Source organism: Oryzias latipes, chromosome 4, assembly GCF_002234675.1.
Source record: "Oryzias latipes chromosome 4, ASM223467v1".
In the NCBI taxonomy this organism is placed as follows: Eukaryota; Metazoa; Chordata; class Actinopteri; order Beloniformes; family Adrianichthyidae; genus Oryzias; species Oryzias latipes.
The window spans coordinates 8333795-8356286 of record NC_019862.2 but is presented as its reverse complement, the minus strand read 5'-3'; the positions used below and the strand labels follow the sequence as shown (position 1 = coordinate 8356286).

At 42.5% G+C, this 22492-nt stretch overlaps 1 protein-coding gene across 1 annotated transcript in view; it reads right to left on the bottom strand.

The window, feature by feature from the left end:
• LOC101168694 (fibrillin-2) overlaps nt 1-22492 on the bottom strand; it is a 73728-nt gene that overhangs the window by 32092 nt on the left and 19144 nt on the right. The window contains exons 7-8 of the mRNA XM_004067848.4: nt 8719-8916; nt 6185-6310 (exon numbers count right to left, since the gene is read on the bottom strand). Of these exons, the coding sequence (XP_004067896.1) occupies nt 6185-6310; nt 8719-8916 (324 nt within the window). The remainder of the gene's footprint in view (nt 1-6184; nt 6311-8718; nt 8917-22492) is intronic.

The following is a 22492-nucleotide window of genomic DNA, read 5'->3' as shown; positions in this document are numbered from 1 at the left end:
AAGACCCACTCAGATGAAATATGTGTTTTTAACATTTTTCTGATGATGGAGGACATATATATAGAAAAATAAGCCTAAAATTGCATTACTGAGAATTTTTTTAATCAAGTCGTCAGGAGCAGACAAAAAAATGCAGTAGGAAAAAGTGACATAGAAGCTACAACAGCAGCCCAAAAGCTCCCTGCTCTGCTTCACTCAGATGCATCCACTTGTAGACGACTAGAATCGTCTTTGTTTTCCACGTTGAAGCTGGAATCTGGATCAAAACAGTACGGCTGGATTGCTCCAATATTCCACATCATTTTTATGTACCGCTGATGTTAGGTTTAATGGGCTGAGGGGCTGTAAATAAGTAGGAGAAAGTGCAAACAGTTGGATGATGGGAAGTAGGGGCAGGCTTACTCTGTGGCAATTGTCCCGCCTACAACTCAGATGATTTTTTTCAATGAACTACTGCTGCTCCACAAAAACTACTGTATGTCCAAGAAAACAATCTTTTATATATTGGCTAAAAAAGTCATAATTATAATTAACAGACCACTGAGAACGCATTTAAAATAGATCAAAAACAGGATTTCAACACCCTTAGCAGATGTTGCGCAAATACTCCGAAATGAGAGGCGACCCTGAATCAACTAAAGTTTAAAAAAAAAACTGCTCTAGATTTCCTCAGTGAGAGAAATGTTAACATGGTTAACTTTAAATGACATCATTGCCCGTCTATGTTAAAAAATGAAATCATTGATGGTAAATCCTGGAGCTTTTAGTCAGAATCTCTGACTGACACCAGTTTCTCGCTCCCACAGTCAAAGCCCTGATCTCAGCCTGGACACACCTGTAAAAATATTGCTGCTCCACTTCTGTAAAAGCAGTATTTATCACTGTTTAGGGTGCTCAAACTGAAGCCCTAACACGATTCAAACATACTATAGGCTGACACGTTGAGGACACACTGTCTGGCAGGACTCTTCTCTGTGTGGAGGGCTTTATGTGGACATGGAGGGATTTTTATTCTGTGAAGGAGCCTTATGATGGAGGAAACCTGAACTTCAGTTCCAGTAAGTAGTGAGTTTTTACAATGTGTCATGCGTATTCATTAGTAATTACTCAGTGACTGCTGGGGACAATTATTGGATTAAAGGTGCTGCAAGGGGCCACGTGAGCGCTTTCAGAGAGGGGGCCACTAGTAAAAAGGGCGTGTCTGTGATGGCCTCACCAACCTCCGTCTGCCAGGCAGAAAGCCTCTGTGAGGCTGTAAAAGCTCTGCCAAATAAAACGTATGTCAGCATTCATTACTCCACACAGACCTTGCATCTGTGTGCAGCAGGAAATCTGTGTCACCCGGACAAAAGTCGGTTGCATTGCTGAAAGCTGCCTTGTGTGCACACACTTCACGTCTGCCTGCATTTCTTATGAAGAAATCCATAAGTGAGCAAGTGCATCCATGAGAATGAATGCATGTGGGAGGAGCGGGGAGGTCCGCCTGCGTAATGAGAAAGTCTCCAGACGTTTTAAGCATTTCTTTGTTCAGCTCAAACAGCTGGTTTTGAGTTAAAGGACTGTATTTATGGAGGGGAAAATGGAAGGAGAAGCAGGAAAAACAGAAAGAGGGGGAGAGAGGAGGAAAAAAAACTGCTCAGTAGAGTCTGGTCTAGATGGCAGATAGAAGACCAGGTGGAAAAGAGAACAGATGTAAAACTTTTATCACTATAAACTTTTAAAGTTTTCATCTTTAACTACCTTTTGTCTGATCTGTTTCTCATCTTCTGCCTCATTAAGCTTATATCTTAAAGAAAACTTAACCTAAAATTAAAGTTGACTCTTGATTGATTTCACTAAACATGGGTTTCACGCCAAGCTTTGAACTAAGAAACATCTCATTACTCTTGTTTTCTTCTTACACTTGAACAGAACTTTCTGCCTTGACCCTACAGAGGTCATTGACAAAAACATCTTTATTTCAACTGCTAAACAAAACTGCACTGCAAATTATTTAATTCTTGCAAAGATTTCAAAATTGGTTTTTTGGCATTCAAGATATTTTGCCAGGTTTTAAATTTATTTAACTTCTCTTTGCTCCACATCTTTTCAAGATTTTTTTTTTAAATCAGTACTGTCGAGGATTTTTGTCTTATCAATAGGTAGAATCTAGAGTAAGGAAATTGTTATTAAAATGAGTCAAAAATCCTTTTGCTCCTAACTCTAAACAATAGAAAAAGTTTATTTAAAACTCAAAAAACCTCAAACTAAACTGCAATTTTTGGTTCAAATTTTAAAAATGTAATTTTAAAGTTTGATAAATGTTGACATGTTACACTGGCATTCATTATCATTATTTTGAAAGCAAAAAATTTGATTTAAGTTCTGGAAAAAATCTCCTTTTCAAAACAAGTCTAAAAATATAGCATCCAAAATGTTTTTTTTTACTTGTTACAAGTGAATAAATCTCCCAGTGGAACAAGTAGATTTTGTCTTGGTAAGATTTCTTAAAATAAGTTGTGATGTTAAGCCATTTTAGGACAAAATTACATCTTGAAATGAACCCTAAACATTCATATTTGGGTTTATTTCACTGGCAAGTGAAAATATTACATTAAAATAAGTGTGTTTTGCTCAAAATGTGTTTTATAACTTTAAAGTAGGTCTATTTATGCATTTTGTCCTCTCACATAGATCCTACTTTGAGAAGTAAGACAGTCCAAATATCCTTATTTTTAAACCAGAAACTTCTGTTGCTAAATGCATTTGTTCTGTTCTATGAGTCAAAATAAACTTTCCAGTTTTCCTAAATCTTGCAAGTCTGTCTCTTGAAGTAAGTCCAATCGCCATGCACAAATTAAAAACTCTGCTTCAAAATTATTAAGTAAAAAATATTTTATCTTTAGAAATTGAAGATGTTTTCTAGATCAAATGACGCGACAAGATATTCGAGATTTATTGCCCTGAAACAAATGTGTCACTAAAAAGTGTGTCACTAAAAAGTTATTTGGAAGGTCGTTTTGTCTTAAATCAATTGTAAAAAGATACACTTGACAAAATTATTTGGTGAGATTTGTTGTTTTTTTGTTGTAATTAGATTTTATGAAAAAAATTTAAAGAGCTAACTTGTACTAATATGGTTCTCTCATTTTGTTCATTAACACTTATTACATACGTTTTTGTTACAGAGATCAAAATGAAAAACAATAAGATTAATACAAACTCAGAAAATCCAAACTATGTGTTCAGAACTAGCAAATAAATAATTGGGTTGTATGACATTCAATTGGAAGTAAATATATCTAACACTTCTTAGCTTAATTTCCCTTTTTGAATTAAATAAAACATGAGTGCTGGTTTACAACAAAAAATGCTGAGTATTGTTTTAGAACAGGTCACAAGTTTAAGCTAAAGTTTTCATTCTAAGCGGTTTTTATTGCTGAATATCTGCCTTTTGAACATGAGAGTCAAGAAATCTCAAAGCAAATGACTTCTGTTTGTTTCATGAACATTTTCCTAAAGAGGGGTGATTTAAAAGAAAAAGTTTAGAGACAAAAATGTTTGACTTTCAAGGTTTCTCAAACCATGTGACCAATAAACACCTTTTTTCTGACGTGATCTTACAAGTTTGTTCATCAACTAACTCTCTGTGAACCACAAAGCAAAGTCAAAGAGGCACATTGTTTCCCCTCTCCGTACATTTGACATTTAAAGAGGAACATCATTTCATGTCATGTGAAGAAGAGGCCCAGGCCAGGTTTCGGTCAACTTTATGACCCTTTACTGTCTTGAAAACCCGTGATGGAGCCTTTTTCCTATAAGAATCGGGACTTCAAGAGTGCTGCAGACTGTTTCCTGTTCTTCTGCTGCAGGACTATTGCATGTTCCTGAAACATTCTAGTAATGCGTTGATTGACTTTGTTGATTTCTTGCAGATTTTTTGTTAGCATGTTCAACTTTTTGCATGTGAGCAAAAACAAACAACTTTCAGCATGAATGCATTCAACTGAATTTCCTCTTGATTAGTATTAGCAGCCGCATTTTCATTGGCTGGCCACAATGTAATGCATTCCCACTTGCATTCAGGCAATAGACCTGGAAGTTCTCTAAAAGGAATCTTTCTTGAGTGTCTCAAGTTTGTAAAAACATCTTTTGAGCTGCTTCAAGCTCCACACTGCCCTCTCATTATCCTCCAACTTATGGTGGAGTTTCCCCCAAAAAACCACAAGTGAAACTGAGACTCGCTCATCCATCTGCTTTCTCTCTTCATTTGCTGAGTCATCAATCACCTCTTAGTGTTTTATGGCTGTTGCATCGACTCAAACTGAATTTGGAAACAGTAAACATAAACAGTTTGACTTTATCTGCATCTGTTACCCCCAAAAGCAAATAAAAGTCACTTTTTCACTACAACTATTGCTATGTAGTCGAATAAATGTCATGTAGTTCAAAGGGTTTGGGAGATTTCTGTAATCCTCCCAGAAGACTTATGTGGGCCTCAGTTCAGCCCACACACACGTCTTGCTTGGTTAATACCTTGTTTACTCTGGGCATTGTTTAAATTCCTCCCAATCACACAGTGTAATGTAAATCCACAGCAAAGAAGAATGACTGAAGACACATTTTAGAGAGGGGATTTGTGGCAGTGATCCCTAAAACAGATCAGAAAAGGGTCATTTGATGTTTTGTTTTTTACGTTTAACTCCCAAAATCGAATCCGAAGCTTTCTCTATTTTCATGTTTGATTCATTTGAGCTTTAAAAAAACGAAACCTCTTTTTTTTTAAGAAATAGTTTTGTTTGCCTGCCACAACTGACAACTTTTGATGTTTGAAACATGCAAAAAAAGTCTTCAGCAAGAACCATGGAACATGAACAAGGCTGTAGCAACTCTATCTTTTTCCTTAGCACCATTTCTTTTACTAACAGAAGCTGTTTTTTGATGATTTGCTGCCAATAAGTGAAAATTGATATTAATTTTGATCATATTAAAAAAACAAAAAAAAAACGGGCTGCAATGTGGTGCAGTGGTTAGCACTCTTGCCTCACCGCAAGAAGTCCCCCAGTTCAAGTCCCGGCTGGGGAACATGAACCAGAACATCAATGGGGGACCTTTCTGTGTGGAGTTTGCATGTTCTCCCCGTGCATGCGTGGGTTTTCTCCGGGGTCTCCGGCTTCCTCCCACCATCCAAAAACATGCTTCATAGGTCAATTGGCAACTCTAAAGTGGCCCTAGGTGTGAGTGTGAGAGTGAATGGATGTGTGATTGTGGACATTCTACCCTGCGACAGACTGGCGACCTGTCCAGGGACTCCCCTGCCTATGCCCACAAGTGGCCGGGATTGGCTCCGCCAGCCCCGTGACCCCGAAAGGGACAGAACGGAATAGAAAATGAATGAATGAATTAAATAAAAAGATTCTAGTTCCACGCACTGACAAGAAGCTAAAACTGATGAGTGTTTATGACATTTAGATTGTCGGGGAAACAGTGAGAAGCAATATCAGAGAATTCTGTGAAGGAAACTACAAGGTACGTTTTAGGATGATACAATGGTGCACAAGGTGCAGGAACAGCAAGATGCAGAAAAGCATTTAAAATGGGTTTTCAGCTGTGTTAAAATTAAAGTTCTAACCTAGGGAGTTGGACCCCTTTTTCTTCCTCTTTGATAACACTTGTTGCCACATTCCTACTCTGTTTACATCACGTGACGACCGGCTACGGTGGTTTGATTCAGTTGTTCCCCTCTGTGAACGGATTGTATTCAGACTGAGGAATCTCAGAGCCAACCGAAGCTCAGTCTTAATGGAAAAGAACCGAGACCACCTCAAAGGATGGGTCCAAGAGCGGATCCTGGTCCAGGGTCCAATTGGATGTATCCAGACGGAAAATTTGTTCTGGATTATCTGGTGAAATATACTCTTAAATGTGTCCAGTCTGAATCCAGCCTCAAAGACCACTGAGAACGCTTTGGAAATAGATTTAAAATAATGATCTGAGTGGAACTTTAACTATAAATTTAAAAAATGTCCCATAAAAAACCTTTGCCTGCCACAGACTGGTGTCCAGTCCTGCTCCCTCCTTAGTCCAATAATAGCCACGACAGGCTCAAGCAAACCTTTGACTTCAAAAGGGATTCAGCAGCTTCCCTTTTACACTGCAGCCATTATCTTATTTCCTCACATGAATCAGACTTTTTGTCACTAACCTTCACATTTGTGGCTGGTTTCGCTCTGACGGTGACCAGCGGGGCATTTACATTCATAGGATCCCACAGTGTTGATACAGTTGCCTCCAGAACACAATCCAGGCACTGCCTGGCACTCATCCACATCTATCAGAAGAAGAGAAACACAAATTGTTTAGTGGATGAGAAAATAGTGAAGAACGAAGCGTTTCAGAAGTACATTTGTCACATGTTTTTAATAAAAGTGTTTAATATGTCTTTTTTGCAATTTTCCACCATTTGAACACTTCAGTCTTCATTCCACTGAACTTACTGCAATGTGCACTAACTTGGCTCGAGCTGTGATGTCCAAGACCTCATCCAGTAAGACGTACGTCAGCTCTCAAATAGGAAATGACTTTTTAACTATACCTTTCTCAAAAATGGAGTGAGTCACTTTTGCCAGTATATGGGTTGTGTAGGTGTATAAAAAGTGATGGTCTCTGATCGTGTCTACAGTGACCTACATACACATGCTCACAATCAGTGCAAAACATGAATTCACCGCTGATGGGAAAAGCAAAAAATGTTGAGAAGTTCCATGTGTAAGAAGCTGAGAGTACCACTGCCAAACATCCTGATTGGAAGCCTGGAGTACTTGCATTTGGATTCATGGTCATGTTTGCTTTGTGCTGTAGCCAGGACGTGTGTGTGTGTGTTAGCATGAATGTGTGCGCGAAAACACAACTCGAGACAGAGGTAAGAAGACATTCAGGCAGAAAATAAAGCCCACATTCTCTAAAAAGTTTTTTTTTGTACTCTGATGGGAAAATTTATGAGCAGCTTAAGCACAAAGAGAGGAGGTGGTACTTAGAATTAGTTACACATTCTATGTGAATTTCAAGTTAAACATAATAGAAATGTTTGCAAAAAGTATATAAAGTACATAAAGGTATGTAAAGCTCTCAACAAGATAAGCTAGCAGACGGTTGCATGCTATCGGCACACATCCCATCAAAACCATGAAGACTCTGATATGCAATGAAGAAGAAATAAGGAGCCCCATGTCTATTCTGCTAAATAAACATCATCTAGGTGTTTCCAGGTGTGTTTAGGTTTGTTTATGTACGACCCAGAAAAGGCCTTCATACACTAAAGGAACCTAATATTCAACTTCATTTTCAGCGCTGCAAAAATTGAAATGTGGCTAGTTTGCTTCAGGACTCCACAGGGAGGATGCCATTAACATGTCATTTATCAATACCCAACTAGGGGGAAACCTGCTGTTCAAATGAGAGGAGCTGAACGGGGGCAACAAAGAGACTGGTTGAGTTCCTGGAAAAGGGGAAATGTTCTCCTCATGTGCTGTTTGTTGATGGAAGATTATTGCATAGTCTGGTAGGCCTGCAGTTTATTAGGAAGGAATGCAAAGAGTGTCTGTTATGTTTCCTTCTATGTATGCCTTCAAGCAATGTTGAGCATGCATAACCATTCCTTAAAAATCCACAATTTTTTAAAGACTCACTGGTGTTTTTAACATGTTCTTGTAGCATTTTTCTGATGATGGAGAACATATCAAAGAAAACTGAGCTCAAAACTGCATTTCTGAGTATTTTTTAAAGGAATATTAGGAGCAGAAAAAAAAATTCATTTTGAAAAAGCTTGTTTTTGTTCCGACTAAATCCATGTACGTCTTCCCTTTCCTCGTCTGAGCTGGAATCTGGCTCAAAATGGACGGCAGGACAGCTCCCACATCGCTCGTCATTTTTGTTGCACTGGTAACGTTAGGTTGGCATGTAAACAGAGAGCTCTCAGCGTGGGAGAAGGGGGGGGGGGGGTTGCTAACAGTTCCATCCACAATGCAGAGGTGACTTTCTAACTAACTCCTGCCGCTCTGCAGAAACTATGTCCTAGAAAAAAAAACATACGTTTTTGTTTCGGTTTGTCTTTTTTGACTAAAAAAGGCATTGTCCAAGTTAAAAGACCACTGGAACGCTTTGACAATAACATCAAAGATGACCAGAGTTTTTTTTTTTTTAAATCACAGCCCACCGGCAGTTTCTAAACAGTTTTTCAGCTGGCAGAATCCCCAGTTTCAGAGGCTGTCTGCTGTACCGTGTCGCTGCACTGCTGATCAGATAAAAGAGTTTGTGTTTTTTGAAGGCCTTTCTTCATCATAATGACTGCCCAAACTCATCCAGACGTTGACTTTCAGTGACAGACAATGATATTTACTGAACTTCCCTGACGTACAGCTACAAGTATTCCTACAAGCTGTTCGCACCGTTATATCTGCCAAGTCGCATCACAGCAGGAAAACTGGAGTGTGTATCCGGCCCACTGTATACATGTACCACGAGTGCTGTCAACACTGGCTGGAGGATGTTCTGCAGCTGAGATGATGATGGAAAAAGTGAGGGTTAGCATTTTTATTGTGTCGATGGGTGCAGTTGTGCACTTCAGAACCTCTCTGGGTTTCTCTTTTTGTTTTTTACACAGCTGCTGCAGAGCAGCTCAGATGAAGGTAAAAGCAGGACCTGTGAGGTGTGCGAATTCGACAAAGTGGAAGATCTGACCTTGGCAGGCTCCGGTGCGGATGTTCGGGATGAAGCCTCGTCTGCAGGGGTGCGGCTGGGCAGGACACTGCTCGCAGGGGTGGCCCCAGGCCCGGCCAATAGTGGCGCAGCATAGTGTTTTAGTGCAGACAATTCCACTGAGCTGGCCCTGGCACATCTGGTTGTTCACCTGGGTGAAGCACGGTCCAGTTCTGTAGTCTGTGATTGGAAATCAGCACAGATCACATTGGTTAGAGAAAGATTTAGCATCTTAATTAGGAAATGAGGATCTAATGAATTGCAGGATTAGCATTCCCCTACACAACAATACAAATCAGTAAAAGCAGTGAAATAGTCTCAATCGTGCACGCCTTTCATTACTTGTGCAGTTTTTTTCTTTCTTTTTTTTTTTTTTTTTTTTTTTTTTTTTACCTTGTCCTGTCCAACAGCTGGGCAAACAGATGAGAGCTGAGGGCCTCTTGTGTTGGACATATTTTACTTTAACAAGAGGGGTTATTAATCTTCAGACAAACCAAAGGTATGTCTGAATAAACCCCTTTTGTAATTGAGGCCAAACTTTATTAATTTCAAACATGTTTGAAGATCTTTGGTGTTGGACCGGACGGAAAAGGAAAGAGGGGAAGAAGAGAGAGGGACGTTAGAAAGAGGGGGGGAAGGAGGGTGATAGTAGGAGGGGAAGGGGGATAAGACCATGAAGCAGCATAGAGCAACAAGTTTACTGGTTGTTAATCACCATGGTAAGGCTCAAATGCAGTACAAAAAGGGCGGAGCCTGTCCACACACACACCCAAGTGTCAAACACACCTGCTAGTTGCAAAAATGTCCATCTGTCGACATGTACACAAAACAGATAGTGCTCACACGCATACTTATGCCTTAAAACCAACTAGTGTGAAACATTTCAGTCATTCAGTCACGCAAACCGCCAGTGCAAAGGTGAGCCAACACCCGTGCTCAGGTGAGTGCTCATGTTCTTCTAATATGGATGGTGGAATGTGTAAAGAAGGAAGGAGAGCGCCCAGCCATCCCCACCCCAAGACCCCCACCGCAGCAGCAGCGGCAGCCGGAATCCCCCCCACGCCACACGGAAACCGGCAGGGAACAACCGCCGCCCGGGCGACCAAGCCCGCCACCCAGGCCAGGGCCAGCAGGACCGCCGCAAGGCCCCCCAGAGCCAGAGAGCAGGGAGGCACAGAGGGAAAGAGAGGGCCGCCCCAGCCCAACCAGGAGAACAGCCCCCCCGCCGCGCCGGGAGAGCCCAACGCAGGGCCCCACCGGAGAGGGACGCCCACAGCCCCAGATGAGCACCCCACCACCACCCAGGAGTTCCGGGCATCCCCCCGCCCCAACCCCAGGTACGAGCCAGGACCCCCCAAGGGAGACCCGCCCCGCACTCCAGGCAGCCATCCGCCCGGCCCACGGTTGGTCCAGGGAGGAGCAAGGCAGGGGCCCGCCGCCCCCGCCCAGGAGGGGGGAACCCCGGGGAAAAAAGAGGGCCCACAAGGGGTGTTGTAAATATGGCCCGACCAGGCTCGGCCACAGTTGGAAGTTAGGCGGGGCCCAGCGCTCAGGAGCAAGGACCAGAACCCACCCCCCAGGGACACCAACACCCCCGGCTCAGATGTAATGTGAACCCCCCCACCGCGCGGAGAGAGCACCGCCGGGCCCAGGAAGCCGGCACCCCGGGGACACGGCCGCCGCTGCAAAGGGGCCCGTACCCCCCACCAGGGAAGAGGCAGGGGACAGATGGTCCTAGGTCCCACCTTCCTTGCAAAATGTGTGTGTGCGTATATGTGTGTTTAAGAGGGTGTGTGTGTGCATGTGTGTGTGTTTATGTTGGGATGTATATATTGAGGGGGGAGGGGTGTGTGTACTAAGGGGGGTGCAGTTAAAATTGGCGGGTAGGGCACTAAGGGGACATCTCCTGATTACTCACAGTGATGTCCCCTCACCCTCCCCACCAAGGGGCCCTAAATGTCTAAGGTGCGGTTAAAATTGGCGGGTAGGGTGCTAGGAGGACATCTGCTGCTTGCTGGCAGTGATGTCCAAGCACCCCCCCTACCAAGGGCCCTACATGTCTAAGGTGCAAATAAAACCGAAAGAGGGGGGGACCACTCCATACGGCAACCATAGGAGGGGGGGCCACTGCCTAGTAAACCCCCCCCCCCAAGGCTCATCGCAGGCTAATCCCCCCACCCCCTCACCCTATTATGAGGTTATATGAGGAAGGGGGTAAGTTGGGGACAGCTGGTAGACTGTCCCCCGGTGGTCAAACAGCCGTCCCCCGCCCCCCCCCCCAGCAAGGGGGCCAGGCCCACCCAGCCCAGGGGCCCCACCCCCGGAGGCGCCGACACCCCAGGCCCAGCACCACCCACCCCACACAGAGGGAGAGGAGCCAGAAAGCGCCGGCCCCCCCCGGAGCAAGCCCAGGCCCCCACCCCCAAACGCCGGCCCTAGAAGAGCTCTGGTCAGGCCTCGACGGGACCGAGGCAGCCAACCGGCCGGGGAAACCGCCGATGGCCTCAGCGGAGACCCCGACCCGTCAACCCCCCCTGCCCCACACCAATAGTGGCCCCCCCCCCTCCCCCAGAATGCCCCCCCACAGGACAGGGCCGACAAGACCCCCCACCCCACCCCACCCCAGACCCCGCAGCCGAAGCGGATGACACCCAGAGCGCCCGGGGGCCCCAAGAGGGTTGTCCCGTCCCGCCCCAGAGCCAGGGAAGGGCTGATCCCAGCCCCAGGCGTAGATGGGAAGCCCATCCAGCGCCGCCGGGCCCCCCCCCCCGAGCAGCGCCCCCCGCCAACCCCCCCCAGCACAGGCAAAGGGACCACCCCCCCAAGCCAAGCCAGAACACCACCCCCCCCCCCCCACGCACCCCCACACCCAAGCCCAGAGGACCACGCAGCGCCCCAGCCCGCCCCACCCCGGCGCCGGACCCGACCCCCCGACCAACGGAGCCCCCACCACCCCCCGCCAGGCACCGGAGGCCCCGGCCCCCACCCCAGCCCACGGCAGAAGGGCAAGGAGCAGCGACGACCAGGCCCCCCCACCCCCTAAGTCATGGAGTCAGCTATGGGAGACCAGAGAGACCGAATTCTTTCAAAGTTACTTGAACCTTGGGCTGACATTTTTTCCAAGCTGATCTGATCAAGCAGCAGATTTCTGTGTTGACTTATATTTATATTTTTCTTGCTTTTCCAATTTGTTAAAATAGTTTTTTTAGCAATGCAAAGAGTTATGAAAATGATAGAGCCTAATCCTCCTTCTACATCGATGGCACTCATGTCACCAAGCACACAAAGTGACGGTGAAGCTGTGATTGAAACCTTAAGCCAGACTGATAAATCGGCACATACCTGCTGCCAGAGAGCCTGGACAGGAGTGCAGAACCACAGTGCATGCATGTAATTGTCGGGTAGATTACTGTCACAGTGCTGACAAATGTCTGAGTTGCTGAGACCCATCTTGAACATCCTCTGTCCAGTGTAGTAAATTCTGTGAAGGGTTTTAAAATGGATTAGCTGCAGATTTGGACTTTTTGTCAGTTTAAAGGTGTTTAGACAAAGTTCTGACCAAAAGCTTTCATCTGTGCTGATGCTCAAATCCGCATCCCATTTTGTTGTCGGAAGTGAAATGTTATTATCTAAATTACATAAAAGTTTGTATATTTTGGAGAGAGTTTTATTCATTGAGAAATTGATCAGAGTGGTAACTACATCTGGTAGCTTTAAATCGTTGTCTCTGTATTTAAATTTTTTAGTAATACTTGATTTAAGTTGCTGATATTCCAAGAAGTTATTTATTCCATGTTTGTCTTGAAGTTCCTGGGGAGTTATGAATCTTCTATCAATAATTACGTGCTCTAGTTGTTTTATGCCCCCTGCTTGCCAAGCTGGGAAGTGGATAATTTTTTTGTTTATGAGGATGTCTGGGTTGTTCCAGATGGGTGTCATTTTGCACGGTTGAATTGATGATTTTGATATTTTGAGAAATTCCCACCAGGCTGTTAAAGTGGCGTTTATATTAATAGTTTTGAAACAATCCTGTTTTTTAACTGTTTGGCTAATAAATGGAAGATCTGACAGGTTGATCTTTCCACATAACGCCTGTTCCAAGTCTAACCATGAGTTGGTTTCTGGATTATTTTTTAACCATTTTAAGATGTATTGTAATCTATTTGCAAGAAAGTATTTGTGGAAATTAGGTAATTCTAATCCTCCACAGCTTTTTGCAGATTTTAAAGTTTTTAGACTAATTCTTGCAGGTTTATTGTTCCATAAAAAGCTTGATATGGATGAGTCTAATGTTTTGAACCATTTTAGTGGCGGTTGTGTGGGAATCATTGAAAAGAGATAATTAACTTTGGGTAAGATTTTCATTTTTACCGTGGCTACCTTGCCCATAAGGGACAGAGGCAGGTTGGTCCAGCGTGTTAGATCGTCCTGTATGTTTTTCTTTCTTTCACAGTTGGATTAAAGATCAGGTCTGGAATGTGATTTCTGGCATCCAAATCAGCTTGTTTAAAAAAAGCAATAGCACAATAACCATTTTTTTTCTGAAAAACTCTGCTTTGGGACTTAACTGCACTGCACGTGCTCTCTGTGTGTAATGAAGCACATGCCAGGACTTAGGTTAATCGGACATCTCTGGTTCCTTTGAGAAGTTTGTAACTACAATTCACTAAATTATGCTGCAAAATAACACATTTTTAAAGAGGTTTTCCAGAAAAAAACAATCTAGTAGAAACATTTGAACTGGTTTGGGAGAAACCTGTGTCCTTTTTTTCTGTTGCTGAACCTGTGTACATCATGTGTGTTCTTGTATGTACAATGCTCAAAAGAACACACTTGTCAAGCTATAGGACTTTTCTTTCTGCTATCCTCTGGCAGGCAATACAGGAGCCTGCCTGCACACACAAAAAGACTCCAAGACACCTAATATCCCCAAGCTGTTGGACTTATGAACTCCTGATAGTAACCTTAGTATTTAATTCTACCTGGACTTTGTACCTATCCCCTGTTTTCTATGATATTTTAGTAGTTGTTTACATTTTGTATTTCTGAAAGGTATTCGTGGATGCTACGAGTGCTTCTTAACTACTTTTGGTGAGTTAAATGGTTCTTCTCATCCCAAGCATTTGATTGTTGACTTTGTGTTCATTTTGCATCTGTCAAATCAAGCTTCATTCATTCATTTATTCTCTTTGCAATCCTGCAAGTGCATCAATCCTGTTTCTTCTTGTCTCCTAGTCATGCTCTCATGATTAAGCAGGGAAAGATTCACAGATCAGAGATTTTGAGCATGATCCATGAGCATTTAAGCACTAAATTCTTTCTCGAGTAATTCAAAGTCGATGTAGCTTTCACTTATGGAAGGTTACATCGGGTGGAATGGAGATGACAGACAAACTGCCTGTTTGGCCAGCTGAAGGTGTGAAGAAATAAGATGAAAAGTGAGCGTTCAGTGATCCTGTCAGTGAGTTTTTTTCAAATCTCTCATTAGTTTCTTCTTATTCTTCTTCTTGTTTCTTGTTTCTTATTCTTCTTATCTTCTTATTATTGCTGTCTTTTTATCTATTTTTTAAATCGTTTATTTATTTATTTTTTATATGCTGCTTGCACTGTGGGGTGAGAGGAAAGCAATTTCATCTGTGCTGTATGTCTTTATGGATGCAGTACATTTGACAATAAAGCCGACTTTGACTTTGACTTTTGACTTTGACTTTTTTGACTTTTGACTTTTTTTTTACTTTTGACTTTTGACTTTTTTTTTACCTTTTGACTTTGACTTTGACTTTTGATTAGTTTCCAGAGACATAAGACAGGAGGTCACGCAGACTGACGCACAGCAGAAAAGAGGAGTGAGATAAAGAAAACGACAGCAGAAAGTAGGACGAGCACACGGAGAGCAGCCTGGGGCTCATGCCAGTGCTCTCCCATCCATCTGGCTCGGTTTTCATTGCCCACTTTCTGACTCTTCACTCGCCGTCTGTCAGATAGTCTTTGATCCTCAATCCTCACGTGACCTTCGCTCTATAGAGCGCTGATCTGCACACTGTACGTCTGCATTCATGATCACCTCCAACACAGAGGTCCACAGAAGCCTGAGAGCACTGAAAATTAACAGTCAGGCAGGAGCCAGCATTTTATTTTATATTTCTCTTTTTGTCATATATCGAATGACTGTATCATCAAAAAATGTTTAAGACTTTCTGTCTCTATGGTTTACAAAAACTTTCCCTTTTTTATTTGAGAAACTAATAAATATTTGAGCATTTAAGTCTGTAATGAATGAAGACCCACTTCCATGAAAATCGTGTTGTTAACTTGTTCCTGTAGCATTTGTCTTATGATGGAGGACATACATTGAGAAAATTAAGCTTAAAATTCCATTTCTGAGTATTTCTTTATACTTAAATTGTGAACATGTCCCAGAAAATGATTTTAAAAATAATGAAATATGAGTTATTTTCGCAGCTCATTTTACTGCTCATAAGTAAAACAACTGAATCTCTGAGGCTCCGCCTTTCACTCCTTGTGGGTGCCGCCCACTTCATGACATCAACCTAGAGCCGGCCTCGGCAGCGTTCCACAAAAACAAACATCAGAACTTTTGCAAAGATGGATATGGATGTTGTGCTTATAAAAAAAAGCGTCACCACTAACTCCGCAGAGAAAGTGGGCGTGTCTGTTAGCCTGAGGGCGGTGCTGGCATCGCAGACTCTTCCTGGAAGGGGCTGTTCTCACTGGTCTACGTCACAATGTGAGGACCTGCTCGTTTTGAGGGAGGGGCTTGTGCTAAGGTTTTCAGAGGAAAACTCAGAAATGCATAAATGGATCAAAATACCGCCATGGCGTTGTTTATAGTGAGGAATGAACATTGTAATACACTTAAAAGCTCAAAAATGGAATTTTAATGGAATAGGCTCTTTATGTTGTCAACATTTCTGTAAAAAATCATTCCGCACAGATGAGGAAGCTGGAAGGGTCCGGGGTGAGGTCTAACTGAGTCTTAGCTTTCTTGGAAAGCCTGAAAACAGAATGTCTTTTACTTAAAAGCCTGCCATCAAAGAAGGGTAAATGTGTCAGTCAATCAGATTTGTGTCTTCTTTTCATATTCACTCCAAATGGCATCTGGAATATTGATGCTTTGGAAAAATTACATTTCCACTGTCCATCCGATGACGTCAATACACAAGCCTCCAGCAGAAAAAGTCAGCATCTCTGTATTTGAAATAATAAAACAGCTCTTTGTTGTTGCATCAAGACTCTAAGTAATCAAAAATAGAAACGTCCAGTTCAGTCTTTCCCTCTACGAAACTAACTATTCACATTACAGAAATGGTTAAAAGATGTTTTGCTTTGTGGAGCGATAAGATCCACTAATCTTGTTGAAGTGTTTTTAAACATCTCACTGATTATCTCGTGCATTTGTTGAAAACTGTTAAAAACAATCGCTGCTTTGTTTGGCGACTAGTAATATAGCAATAAAAGCAATTTTTTTTTTTTTTTTTTGTATTTCCACATTAACAACACAGCTTTTTACAGCATGTTTTGTTTTCAAGCTATTACACAAACACTCATTCAGATCCTGTTGTTATGATGTACGGAGCTCTGAGTGTCAGTTTGTGTACTGGAGGCCATAACGGCGCTGGTGCCTTGCTCAAGAAAGCTTTGACGCATAAGGGATTTATGTTTTATGATGCAAAGTATAAAGGATAACATTCTCAAGAACTGTGTAACTCCATGGAGAATGGAAAAAGTGAGGAGCACACAAAGTGTTGTCTGTGCTAAAAACAGAAAGAAAACTTTAACCCTTGTGCTATCTTGTGGGGTCAAAATGACCCCACCCTTACATTGACGTGTTTTCCCTACCATGACAAAGGTGGATAAAGGTGGAAGGATTTCATGTAATCCATGGACACCAGTGAAGATCACAAATCATTGAAGAAAAAAGGTTCAGCGCACTGTCTAGTGGGTCTAGATGACCCCACTCCCAATGGTAAAGTGCCCAGGATAGCACAAGGGATACAGGGGAAATAGTTTTAAAAAAAACAAGGGAAGAAAAATCCAGATTTTCCTTTTATTTCCTTTTTTGCCTTTTTCTAATGCACACACAACTGGTCTTAAATATTCACAAATTGGGGAGAAGACACTTCATCTGCAGCAAAAGACGGCAACAAAAGTTCTGAGCCGTAGGTTTGCTAAGTACAAAAAAAAACAGATTGTCCTGGATTGATGCAGAACCATGGAGGATCAAAGTTAGTTTAATAGAATAGAATAGAAAAAAACGTAAAGTTCTTACATTAGTCTCAAGGTTACATTTTTTAAATACACTAGAGCATTCACAATTAAACCGGATTTAAAGGATCTGGATTTGTGGTCATACACTCCCATCTTTCACATATGATGTATTCTTTTTCTTTGGCAAACCACAAGAAGAAAACGTTATCAGTCCTTTTTTTTAAAGCGGCTCCTCTGGAGAGGGTTGAGTTAAATGAGGACGGCGTGCTGTGAAGGCGCATGTGAGAGAAAATCTGATGCTGACGGGAACATTTTCCCATCAACCAGATGCAGCTATGGGAACGTGGAGGTGGGACTGAACACTGACCTGAGCGCTGGGAGGCAGAAAAATAATGTTGGGAGAATCAAAAGAAGAAAAAAAAATTATTCAGGGAGTAAATTAATTAAGTCCTCACTATTTACATACATTCTCAGGGGGGAAGGTCTGTGGAAAAAAATACTGCTGAAAGATGGGTTTACTCTTATTTATATACACTCTCCTGAGGCAAAACCTTTATTGGTTGAAATGAATAAGACAAAAGGCTAAATGTGGGTAAGTTTTGCCTCCAGACTTTATACAGCTGGAAACCAACTTTGAGAATAAATCTCAAGCAGCCACTTACCTTGCTAAGAAATCTAATCATCTGTGTGTGCAAACTTTCATCATGCGTGTCAGAGTAGCTCCTTTCGTAGCATTTTGTTTGTGTGTGTCCAATAGCTCATGCAGACAAAAACAAATGGTTCTCATGTGTATGCTTGAATTGTGCACATGTACGTATCTGGAATGTTTATCTCCATCCTGCAGTGGCCTCTGTTAGTCTTATCAGCGCCATTATCAACAGGCTTCAGATCGCTCTTGGTTTTTGGCCGTAAGTGCTTGTGGAGGAGCCGGCTCTTTTCTTTCTGTCCCAGAGCAGCCACTCAACTGTGACTAAATGTTTTTACATGGAGCAAAAACAAACACGGGAGCAACAACTGTGGAAGACTGCACAGATAAAAACTCCTAAGCTACGGACACAACGGGCATGTGACGCGTGTTCAAGAACACATGGGTATTTAGCCCATGGTGTTCACCCTGATGTGCAGGGAGGGGCTTCTTATTCTTTTTCTTTTCCTACTGTTTACTAGCAGTAGTCAAAAGAGGCTTGGTGCAACATGTTGAAGCAGTGCATATCCAAGAATCTTGATCTAGGCTTTTTTTTAATGGCCACGGTGCAGAGGTAGAGCGGTTGGCCTCTTATCAAAATATTACAGGTTTGGTTCCCCTCTTGCCCTTCAAGTTTCCTGGTCAGGACACTGAACCCCCCCCATTGCTCCTGGTGGTTATAGGTTGGCGCCAGATTTCGGCAGTAAAGCCGCCATCAGCGTGTGGATGTTTGTGAATGGCTGAATGGTACTGTGACTGTAGAAAGCTTTGGGCCTTAAAAGAAGGTAGTAAAGGAATGTATAAGCAATTTTTCAAGGGTTTGCATCCCCATGAGTCCAAAAGGACGCCATCCGCACATTGTTACCAAATCTGAATAACTGATTGGAAACAGTTCCACCTGGCTTAACTTGCAACGCGCATTCACTGACTATGCATTTTGTGCATAGAACCCGAAAATGGTCGTAAAAACATTTGCTAATGCGAGACTTTTAAATGCAGAAGTCCAAAACACGTTTCCCTAGACTGTTCATTGGAAGCGGCCGCTTGGACGTGCATTGCCGATGGCAGAATAAACGTAGCTTTACACTTGCAATTCGTAGAAGGTGATGAAAGACACTTCCTTTCTCTTTTGTTTCTCAATCTCGCTGCCTAAAATAAAAAATTTGTCTTCACATCCAGTTATTTCAGCCCACTTTGGGAATTTCTTTTTTCCAACACTTCACAGTGAAGCGATAATGCAGACTTCTTTGAATGTAGTAAAGGCAACGAGCTACAACATGCACATTTTTAAAGCTCCACAAAAGGGATTTTAAAACACAAAAGAAACTATCGGAAAATCAACATGTGAATAATATTAATGGTTATTTAATTGAGAATATAAAGTCATTTACAGTATTTGGAAGCAGCTCAGGGCTTAGAGATGTTAGCACAACCAGAGGCCAGTATAACAGAACTCAAAAAACACTTCCATGCTGTTTTAAAGGGCACTCACTTAATATTTGGGCTTTTGTGGATCAATGGGTTTACCAACGTTATTGCAAATGAAGCCTCTTTAAATGGGGCCACCATTAAAAGGCTAAATAGCCTTACTGTATAACATTTTTTACAAGACTCCAGTGCTGCAAACTCAGCTGACATTTTTTCTCGCAGTTTTCCATGCTGCCTGTCACGGCTGCAGCCACGCTGTCCAGCCATTCTTCTCTGACCAGAGTCAAGACAGCAGAAATAGCTCAACTTCCTCCTCTTCCAGCCCCTTAAAATGCCCATGATGTCACTGATTGCTGGGGTGAAAATTGTTCTCCTGAGGTTATCATTTGTTTTTCTTCTGGCTCGAGGAAACTGGGCAGTCCTGGGAACAGTCAGGGAACCGAGTTGACAGCTCCATTCCACAAAAAAGTAAAATGCTGTTGACACTTCATGGAAAACCACACAAGAAACTCTAAAGCTACGCTCACTCCCCGCTGGTGTTCCAAACAAGAAGGACCAGCTGGGTTCAAGAAGCTAAAGTCCTGTAGACTTCTATTGAAAAATAAATAGCTATGGTAAATGGCATATACTTATATAGCACTTATCTACCTTCTTCGAAGGCCCAAAGCGCTTTACAGTCACAGTCCCATTCACCCATTGATGGTGGCTCCGCTGCCAAACACTGACGCCAACCTTCCACCAGAGGCAAGGTGGGGTTCAATGTCTTGCCCAAGAACACACATGGGCGGGCAAGGCAGGAATCAAACCTGCAATCTTGTGATCAGAGGTCAACTGTCCCACCACTGCACCACAGCCACCCCTAAGACATTTTATTGGTCACAATAACCATTTTTAACATGTTCTTGCTAATCCAAACTTTTTTTAATGATTTTTTCTTCTGTGGTGCAAGTTTTTCAAGTTAGAAAATGGCCAATCACTGCTTAATGATTTGATCTGGCTCCAACATGTTGGCATCCATGTTATGAAAAAATGGTGACTGAATTGACATTTGATGGGAGCCGGAAGTAAGCCATTTTCTATGGGTGACGTCAAACTCGCTCGGTCCAGTTCTCCAATGCAGTCAATGGTTCCGCCCAATTGGTCATTTTCAGCACGCTCTTGGTTTGGGTGAAACAAACCTGAGTCGATGAGCAAGTCCTACTTTTGGCTTAATTTTTGTCATTCAGAATCCTGTCACTTCAAATTACCTGTCCACTGTGTCTGATGCTCTACCCATAAAGGCTTGTTCCCCACAAATAACCCTTTAAAAGAGAAACAGAATTTACTTCCAGGAAGCATTGCACAACACTAATCTACCCAACACATATTTCTTTAGTTTTTGTGCCGTTTTACCTCAAATCTTTGTGGGAAACCAGTGACCTGTGCATTCAGTGGCAGGACACATCCTTGCACTTGAGCGTACTTCAGACACTCACAGATGATTCCTTCTTTACCCCGCTCACCCTCACTGGCAGACTTTCCAAAGCGCAGCTCATCACACTCTTCTGGCTGCATCATGCTGTAAATCAAATTACTCGTGTCCTGAGTTACACAAACTCTAAAACCACAAGAAAAAGCCAAAGCACCGCAGGATACACCAGGGGCACTGCATCTCCTCTGGCCAAACCCACTGCAGGAGGAATAATATTGTTTTCAATGTGATCACAAATGTGCTGTTGAAGGATGAACGTTTTTATACCCTGTGGTTGTTTCTAAAGGGGAGTATAAAAATAAAGCATAGAAACGCAAGTATTGATTAAAATAAATGTACATATCTGCGATATGCTGACAAAGTGGCAACTTTAGGCTCTGAACTATTGTGATTCCCAACGATTTTTGCATTTCACTGAAGGTTATCTGGCACAAGAAGCGCACAAAAGCTGAGATTTATGTGCCGTCCCCCTAAAAGTTCTTTGGTCGATGTGGGGAGCGTTTGTACTCCCCTGCAGCAGCCTTTGTGTACACAGCTGCAGACTCCATTTTCTTCTTTTAACCCCTTCCCAACATTACCTCCATCTATGCTTCCCTACCTTTTTCTAGCCTTTATGAGGAAACGTCCATGATGACTTTTCAGAGGAACTTTTACAATTGTTTTTGTGAATGAGAATGAGTGTTGATGGTGAGGGGGGGGGGGGTCATTTATTGCCAGATATTTGTAAGACTCCCTAAAACAAACCCGTTCCTTACGTTTTACATTTTCCAAGAAAACAAAACCCAAAGGTTTTTAGTGTTACTAGTTTCCTAACATTTGATTAAAGGTAAGCTGTGGTTTAATTCATCCGGTAAAAGGAAGTGGACAAGAAAGGAGAACAGAGGGTTTTTGTTTCAGATAAAAACATCTGTAGACGGACAAAGTGAATTCAGTTACAGGTCGGCAGGGGTGTCAAACACAAAGAAAAATGTAAGTTTTGGTCTTCTGGGAAGTTGAAACGGTAGATTTATCTCAAAGGTTGAGACATTTTTTTTCTGTCATTAGCTGCTCAATAACCAAGCTCCAACATCATGCTACCACTTCCCAGCAGACACAGACCACAAGCTTCAGATCAAAGCACAGTAGATAAACACCCTCTGTCTGTCTGTCTGAGGGTGTGAAGTCATCCACACTTCTTCCTGAGCGCTGAATTAGGAGTGCTGAAACCTTCATATCTTTAAGCAATATCTATCTTGACATAGACGTGCATATATATATGTGTGTGAACTGATTTGAAAAGGTGTATCAACCCTTCCGATCTCACTTCATGGCGTCAATCATCATGGCTAACAACTTCTTTCAAAGTAAAACAGTTTTTTTGTCTTTTTGATGGATGTATTATCTCAGTGAGACAAAAGATGAGGAACTATGAAAGCTAAGTAACCCCATGAATCAATGGAAATGTAGCCCCCCCCCCCCCCCACAGACACACACACAATCAGAAAGTCCTGGTTCAAATCCCGGCTGAGCCCTTTCAGTGTGGAGTTTGCATGTTGTCCTCGTGCATGCATGGGGTTTATCCGGGCACTCCGGTCTCCTCCCCCTGTCCAAAGACATGCTTCATAGGGTAGTTGGTGTCTCTACAGTGTGTATGTGTGTGTTGGAGTGATTGTGAGCTGTCCGACATGCTGGCGACCTGTCCAGGGTGGGACCTGCCCTCCACCCATTGGGAGGCATCTTTCCATTTTGTGACATTGCACAAAGCTTATTTTTACCTAGAAATACATTCATTTTAAGTAAACTTTCTGAAATTGTCCACGTTTTAATAGTGAACAGTGTGTTTTTGGGCTAGTCCACAAATACATTCTTTGTATTATTGTATTATTATTGTCTTCATTAAAAATCATAATGATACGAAATTTTGGAGTATGGTTAAGTTATCAGAACAAAATTCCTTTGTCAAA